This window comes from Pempheris klunzingeri, chromosome 8 (genome assembly GCF_042242105.1).
Source record: "Pempheris klunzingeri isolate RE-2024b chromosome 8, fPemKlu1.hap1, whole genome shotgun sequence".
NCBI lineage: Eukaryota > Metazoa > Chordata > Actinopteri > Acropomatiformes > Pempheridae > Pempheris > Pempheris klunzingeri.
This window is the reverse complement of record NC_092019.1, coordinates 21,137,861-21,146,100: the sequence shown is the minus strand read 5'-3', so window position 1 is coordinate 21,146,100 and position 8,240 is coordinate 21,137,861. Positions and strand designations below refer to the sequence as shown.

Here is an 8,240-nt window from a genome sequence, read left to right as displayed (position 1 = left end):
GCATAACAGTAAGAAAACAGGAACAAACGGATAACATATGCCAAAGTACACCTGCACACCTGAATAAAGCCACTCCTTTCCCAGGACACATCAGGGATGGTTGAGGAGTGCAGGCAGAAAAAAATGCAGTGAAATCTCATATAACTTTAATATTTTACGGCCCTTTTAACACTGACTTTAGTTTTGTTTTTCTGGAGATTAGGGAGTTAACGTGGTTTTTTGGTTGCCGTTTTTGTTTGGAATTGACAGCTTAGCGGCAGTAACTTCAGAGTAGGCCTTCGACATTCTGTGTGACCCATATACCCGGTGAAGATGTGGTCTACGAAGGTCATCATCCTCCTCCTGTTCTGCTATGGTGAGTATCTCTGGATCTCTGCTTTAATTCATTGATGTTGATTACAGGCAGTCAAACATTTAATAGGTCATGTTTTTGGACAAAGTAGTCACTAGAAGGAGAAATTGATAATAACACCAATGCAATAAAGCCTAGTAATGTATTGAACAGAGAGTAATTCTCGTTCTTCACACAATGAGGACTTTGGTCAATTTAAGAGATAGTGATCGATGGAAAATGCTATTCAATTCTAGAGCCGGCTGATGTAATATTGACTATATAATTGCACAGCTTATAAAAATGCTCATTTTGAATGGATTATGGTCTGAGTGATTTTCAAGCTTTTGTCTTTCACATCTTTAACAAACACTGAACAGCTATGGTGCGTGTGGCTCAACAGTATGACAATGTGTGTAATGAATGAATGAATTGTTCAACCTATAAAATGAACGGTGTCAATTGCTTGAGCTATACAACACAGAGAACAGATTAATGCGCCTTTACGTCTATTGTTTGATAGTATTTTAATGTATGTATGAATTGCTCAAGCTATGAAATACAGCAGACTATACTGATCACGCTACAGGATGGTGTTCTGTATCCTTGCCCAAGAGATGGCAATTATTTTCTTTGTATCAAAGATGTGATGGGTGAAAGTTAAGGAACAAAGCACAGTTTTCAGTTTCAGCCACCAGCAGAAACAAAGTCCATTTTATACAATCTCCCTGTGGTCCTGGATCCACTGTGCTGTATGTGCACTGTGTCGGTCGGGCCTTAGCGGCTGTACTATAAAAAAAAAAAAAAAGGAGAGAGAGACTATGCCTCCCCTAGGACTTCATATATGGGGGAGCTGAACTGGCTGAGCATGCTGGGACTTGAAGGGCTTTATAGTCTCTACTGTGATTGAAAATTTGCAACATAAAGGCTAGATGTAGTGTGAGTATTATTGTTACCGTGGGAATAATGTCCTTACTTACTAGCAATTCAGCACAAAGTAAAAAAGCAACTTAATATAAAAAAACTCAATGAGCTTATTTTAATCAACTTGGCCTTTCTTTATGATTTAATTTAATACATTTTATGGATATTACGAAAATAAACCAGACTGAATGGGAACAAAGACATAACTTTATCATTTGCCATAAAATGATTGGCACAGACTTTATTCCTTTGCCCTTTTTCCCAACAGCTTGTCTTTCAACTGGCAATGGGAAAGTGTTTTTCGTGTCCAGAAACTTTTACAACATACTCCACTGGGACCCTGGGAAGCCAGCCTTCCCCGAGGAAAAGGTCCTCTATAGTGTCCAGTACCGGAGGTAAGACCCAAGAGGACCGATGAGTTATTGCTATCACATCTTTACTTCTATTGCCCTCTTGCACTCTTCGTGCCTCAGATTCATACGGAGAGCAGGGTCAAAGCAGGAAATGTTTTCATAGTCTAAGCACACAGTTAGCTCATAGTATCCGTGTTTATTTCAAGGCGCTGGAAAATGAGCATTTTGTGGACTTAGTTAAAAGTACAACCCTGGTCAACAGATGGTATGTGCTTATCGATGGGGGAATACACTGTATACAGATACACTGGACTTAAATAAAACCATAAAAAACAAATTGTATTTTACCTGAAGTTGTTGTCATTATAGTGACAGCTTACTCTGACAAGGACGACTATTTTAGTTAATGGATAGGTCTAGTGATATTCTTATGATTTTACTGATCATATCTACTGATTTTCTTATTGTCAACTAATCTTAGATCCCAAAAAACTTGGGATCACAATTAAGTGATCCTTCCAACATGTACAAGCTTACTGACCGCAGCTGTTGTCCAAAAACTATGAAAAACACATAAACAAGACACACTGTCGCACTATTTGACATGTTTCTTAATTATGGCGAACAATGACACTGAAGTTAATTTTGAGCCCATCTCATGTACACTGTCCTGCTGCTCACCAGCAAACCAAATCCAAAATCGGCTGAGAAGAGTCTCCAACAAATTTACTCCTGTTTAAGGAAGTTTGTTTTATTTAGCCCTTTTTTGAATGACAATCATTTTTTTTTTTTTTTTAGATTTAGATTTATGCGTTATGTGTTCCTACATAATGTGATTTATGTAGGAACAAACAGATGTAGGGTTGAGAGCCACAGACAGGTTGAGAAAGTCGGAGATGCTGAACCACCATATTGTTGGTTTTGATCTTCCCAGGGGACATATGGAACATATAGAACATTACTAGTTTCATCATGTGAGATGTATAAATTATGTTTTGTGTGGAAGCAACTGCGAGGTGCACTTATGGCTTTCCTATGCAGCCTCTTATCCCTCACTCTCTCTCTTCTGGACTTGGCTACAGGCTCCATAAATGTATTGCTCAAAATCTAGCACTGAAGTGTATCACCCCACTGCATGAGTAGCTCAACTGCCAACGTCTTAGAGGCAACACTTAAGAATAGCTATAGGGCCCACTGCCATTAGTGTGGACTGCACTCTGCTCTCCTCATTGAAAGATGATGTGATTTCATGGCTTCCAAATAGATTTTTTTTTTTTTTTCACTCTTCTTTTCACTCGGCCTCTACAAATGGTCTGAACAAAGTGGAAATGTCATCTCACCTAATTACTCATGACGCAGTCTCCCAGACAAATGTCAAGTGCCACCCTTATCCTCTTGACTTTTCTCCCAGCAGCTGTCACCTGGAATTGCTGGCAGTGATTTTCAGCATTAAATCTGCTGCAGAGGATGACTGGTTAACTATGTCCGCTCAGTAGCTCATTGTTAAAACAATATGTTGTCATTTGTCTCCCTCAAGAAGGCACTGTGTGTTCAAATCATGTTTGGGTGATGTGGCGTTGTAGGACGATCTTTGTGTAGTTATTTCACTGTAGCCATGTACTGGACAGAAGAGCTCCAGTGCCTGAATGTAAGTGGTCAGAAATTCCCACCCAATAAGGTTTATTTCTGGAGTTCCTCGTCTCAAACTAGTGAATAGACAACTGTTCCAAATGGTTATTATTTTCAGGGGATTAAACTCCACACAGTACATTTCGGTTTTGACATGGTACCAGTCAACCTACAGTAATACACTGCCATAGTCTTGTGCTTCCAGTATCACAGTTTACACTGTACTGCATTTTTTACAGTGATGCTGTCGATGAGCCATACCAGATAAAGGAGGAATGTCAGAACATTACTGCTCTGTCTTGCAACCTCACTGCAGAGACCCCGTCAGTTCATGACGTTCACTACCAGGCTCGGGTGCTCGTTAATGGTAGCTTGCATGGCCGCACCACGACATTTAAACCTCTGGCACAAAGTAAGAACCTCAATGCTCATTCATACGTTCCTTTGTTTCCTCCTCGCCAAATGTATTCTATTGCAACATTTATTCATTCAGATTTCTTTGTCTCTGTAGCTGTTCTTGGTCCACCTGTCTTGTCTACATACACTACTGTGTCATCTTTGCATGTTGATGTCACCCTGCCTTTGGGGCCAAACGGAGTTTCTGTTGCTGACATCATCACCAGCAGCAAAAATGGGCCCTCCAAAATTGGAACCATTTATACCTTGAAAATCACCCACCCAAAGTGGGCTGCTCAGGTGAGTCCCCATTTAAAAAGTTGAATATACAGTACAAATATTCACTCAGTCATAGATGCTATACAAGATATGATATGTAAAAAAAATCCAGTGCATTAATACTGCATGACGACCAACTAAATGATCTATTTTACCATCTAAGTTTATTCATATGGTACAAAACTAAATGACTTGGCCTTTTAACTGTGATGTTATTGAGTTACTTTCTTTTACCCATCTGCCCCCCGGGTTTTCCTGTTGTCTTACTGAATTGTTTCTGGACTTTCCTGAGTTTTCTTGTTTAGCTGACCTGTGCAACCTGCAACAGACCAAACCAATTAGTTATCGTAATGTCACCACCCCTGTGTCTCCAGGCCAATGAGACCACAACTGGCCGGTTTGTCCTCAACTTGAAGAACAACCGGACAGAGTACTGCGGCTATGTGGTCTACAAGCCTTTTTCCGAATGGGGTCGCTCAGAGAGTGAGAATGCCTCCTTCTGTGTCACACTGCCAGGTAAGGACAGCGACGAATACAACCTCATCTCACGGTTTGCTGAGCAGACATGCACAATATAGTGATCAGCACACTAACAACACACACACATTGCTTATCTGAGCAATAATTACTCAGAAAAGCAATATCAGCATGCAGTATATTACATATACATTTTACACGACATACTCTTTCTGTATAATGTACAATAATCATGTCTGAAAATGAATTTGACAGTTTTGATTGGATTGATGGATTAGTTTAATAAATCATTTCAAGTACATCTTTAAAAACTTGACTGAAGGAAGCAGATTTCCACTTATAATATTTACAAAAATTATTTTCCCTCCAATCAACACTCAATATCTTACTGGGAAGCTTTTGAAGACCCACCTGCTGTGGAGAAAATGCAAGAATAAAGACACTTGTAATGTTGCGTTTTCTACATTTCACTCAAAGCAGTTTTTGCTCAATCAAGTGATGGCAGCCACTTGAAAAACAAAACAGTGTTTAGTAATAATTCAAGACAGTTTGTTATAAATCAGTCTCCTGTATGTGCATGAAGCCTCACTGCCACGGTGCAGCAGGTACACTCCACTGGTTAAAAATAGGCAGATGCTGGTTTTGCAATGAAATGGAAAATATTGGTGAAAACATTGTTCACATTGTGAATCCATGGCTCAGTGAGGCAGTGACCTCTTCCTCCCCTTCTGTTGTCATACTGATGAGACAGGAGATTAGATTACATTGTCTGCTTGCAAAGGTGATGTTCTTCTCACCTCACCTTAGCTTGCCTTATTGTTTATTCTCTACTGGTAAAACAGACAATAACGAAAGCAGACGACTGCAGGCAACGCAACATTATACTTTCGTATTACATGAGAACACGCAATTCAAACTTTAAAAATGCAGCCAGTCTTGGGCAAATCCACTTCTATAGCTGTCTGTATAAGGAGACAAATTCCTGTTAACCAACATTTAAGTACTTCTGAAAAGGACTAGTCCTACGTCATGGCAGGGCATGCCTGGGCTTGTGTGTCAAATGGGAATTTTTGTTACTCAATGTTTTAAAAGTGCTTGAAGGGTTCACAAATTTACAGAGGTTTTTTTTTTCCCCCAGATGAATTTATGACACTAACTTTCTTCTCCCTCAGGTGATCCTCTGATGCTTTTGCCATGGTTTCTCGTGATTGCTGCTCTTCTGACTGCCATAGTCATAACGTCAGTGGTGTGCATGTGCAACTATGTGAAAGGTGGAAAGGAGCATAGCATGCCACAGCATTTGGTAAGACTATTGTTTCAGTAGTGTCCTTAGGCGTGTCTGGGTTACAATAAGGAAAAAGTTCCCTTACTGGAAAATCAAGCCCTCTGGCACATTAATTACTGAACCCGTGTACGGAATCCCTATGGAATCAGATTTGTTTCAAAAGTTTCAAGCAAAACTTATTAAAAGTCAATCAAAATAAATGGATTTGAAAGAGAAAAAAATGAACTCAAGCAAAAAATTATAACCTTCAAAATAAAAAATGTCTCTTGAAAACAAATAACTGTCTTTTATTTTGTTCAAGGATGTAGTTTTGCTCTCGCCCTCTCTCTCTTTTGGTTACGCTTCTGGCTTTTTCATTTGCGCTGCCAGATTCTTTGTTTAAGTTTTGACACAAACCTATCGCGTGGGCGGGCTCTTTCAAGGGCACGTTCCTATTGGCTGAGGTGGTTGAGTTTTTGAGCGACACGGCTGTGACCCGGAGGTTGTTCCCCGTTTTGCTTGAATTGACTCCTGGGGATCTATAAAGTCTTTTGAACTTTTTCTAATCACCAAGCGGGAGAAAGAATCTTTCATTCGCCATGCAAGGCATGCATGAAGAGGAAGCATAGGGGGGCATACAAGCAACTGCTTCAAGATTAAAGTAAGTACTAATCACTGTATGTAGTTTTTTAAAAAACTTTATAGATCCCCAGGAGTCAATTCAAGCAAACAGGGGAACAACCTCCGGGTCACAGCCGTGTCGCTCAACAGCCAATAGGAACGCGCCCTTGAAAGAGCCCGCCCACGCGATAGGTTTGTGTCAAAACTCAAACAAAGACTCTGGCAGCGCAAACGAAAAAGCCAGAAGCGTAACCAAAAGAGAGAGAGGGCGAGAGCAAAACTACATCCTTGAACAAAATAAAAGACAGAGTTATTTGTTTTCAAGAGACATTTTTTATTTTGAAGGTTATAATTTTTTGCTTGAGTTCATTTTTTTCTCTCTCAAATCCATTTATTTTGATTGACTTTTAATAAGTTTTGCTTGAAACTTTTGAAACAAATCTGATTCCATAAGTCCCTGTGTAGCACAGCAAACTAAAAGTAATTAAAGTCAATTAAACACTGTGGATGTTGTTTTAGTAAACTTCAGTGTTTCAGTGGTTTTGATGGGTCCATCTTCCTCATCCTTAAAACAGCAACCCAGATCCAGCTCCCTGCCCAGGCTACTGCAGTCTCCAGATGAGACTCTCATCTTTTCCAAACTGGAGGTCGGTGTCGAAAATGCCCCAACAGCTTATGCAACGATCCGGGTGAAGCCAAAGGTACCATCAGCTGAGGTTGGAGGTTATTCTCCCCAGGACACCCCCTGCCAACCCTGGCAGGGCAGCATTGGCTCCTCTGTGGGTCCACCCAGTCCAACCTCAAATCCTGAGGACACGAGCGCCCAGTCCTCCGAAATCTACAGTGTGGTGGCTGTCCATGTCCCCGCTGAGGAGGACAAAGATGATCAGCAGGCTGCCATTACATACAGAGAAACCAGCAGCCTACCATCATCTTCCAGAGCAGAAAGCTGGAACAAAGGTGGAACGAGTCCAAAGCTGACCTCACATGGAGTACCACCACCACTCAATCTGGATGCTTGTGAGAGCGACCTAGACAGGCAGCTGCTGCTGCACACGGTGCGCGATCCCAACGGACAACTCTTGTTGCCTTCACTTCACATGTTGCCTTCACTCACTTTTCAGTTACAGAGCAGCACAGGCGACACAGCGTCACCCCTTAACTCAGAAAGAAAACCCCTTTTATCAGACGTCATAGAGTCCAAGGGAGAGGGGCCATCGTTAGCATCCTTGCAGAGCTTTGATTGCTCGGAGTGGTCAGACTCAGGGTGTGATGAAAGCAGTGTTAACACACCAACCCAGCCGTACTGCAATACCCATTATTTCCCCTCTCAACCAGTTGTACCTGATTTCCACGAGAGATGCCAGGACACACCATCTAGTGATGCCATATTTGATTCAGGTTACAAACAAAACTGGGTGCCTGAGATTCTTTCAGCTGCATCCAAAGACAGTTGTGAATACAGACGGACAAACTGTCCTTGGACCTGGACGGCTCCAAAAAAAGAGGAGGAGGAGGAGGAGGAGGAGGAGGAGAAATTGGGGCAAATTCATCTGGGGAATTGGGTGGTACAAATTCAAGAATAATTCTCCTCTCTATAATCTTTAAAACACCTAAAAACATCTTTTTCATCTCAGTAACCTTGTTACCAACAGGGGAGGAGGAAGTTGACGCTTTAGTGACGATGCAGAACTCAGGCCCGAAGTAAGTCATATTCAACAAGCACATCAGGACCTTTAAATACATTTCATGCCTTAGTATGATACTGTGTATTATATTTTGCTGTAAATCTGGTTTTATTTATTGATCCACAATTGCATGATGTTAAAAATAAAGTATATGTAGATTGTAGTTGTGAGTTGAAATTTGAAGAAATCATTTTACATGCATTGTAAAGTCCTAGTTTATTTTGTCAAATCACTGTTTAACATGACAACCACATTTTTTTTTTTTTTTTTTAAAGTGT

General features: G+C 40.8%; 1 protein-coding gene across 1 annotated transcript; it reads left to right on the top strand.

Moving 5' to 3' along the window:
• Positions 1 to 257: 257 nt before the first annotated feature.
• ifnlr1 (interferon lambda receptor 1) lies at positions 258 to 8,240 on the top strand. The gene is made up of 7 exons (XM_070835207.1): positions 258 to 355; positions 1,524 to 1,650; positions 3,477 to 3,649; positions 3,749 to 3,933; positions 4,287 to 4,428; positions 5,562 to 5,692; positions 6,850 to 8,240. The coding sequence occupies exons 1-7, from the start codon at positions 313 to 315 to the stop codon at positions 7,858 to 7,860; spliced, it is 1,812 nt and encodes a 603-aa protein (XP_070691308.1). The 5' UTR covers positions 258 to 312; the 3' UTR covers positions 7,861 to 8,240.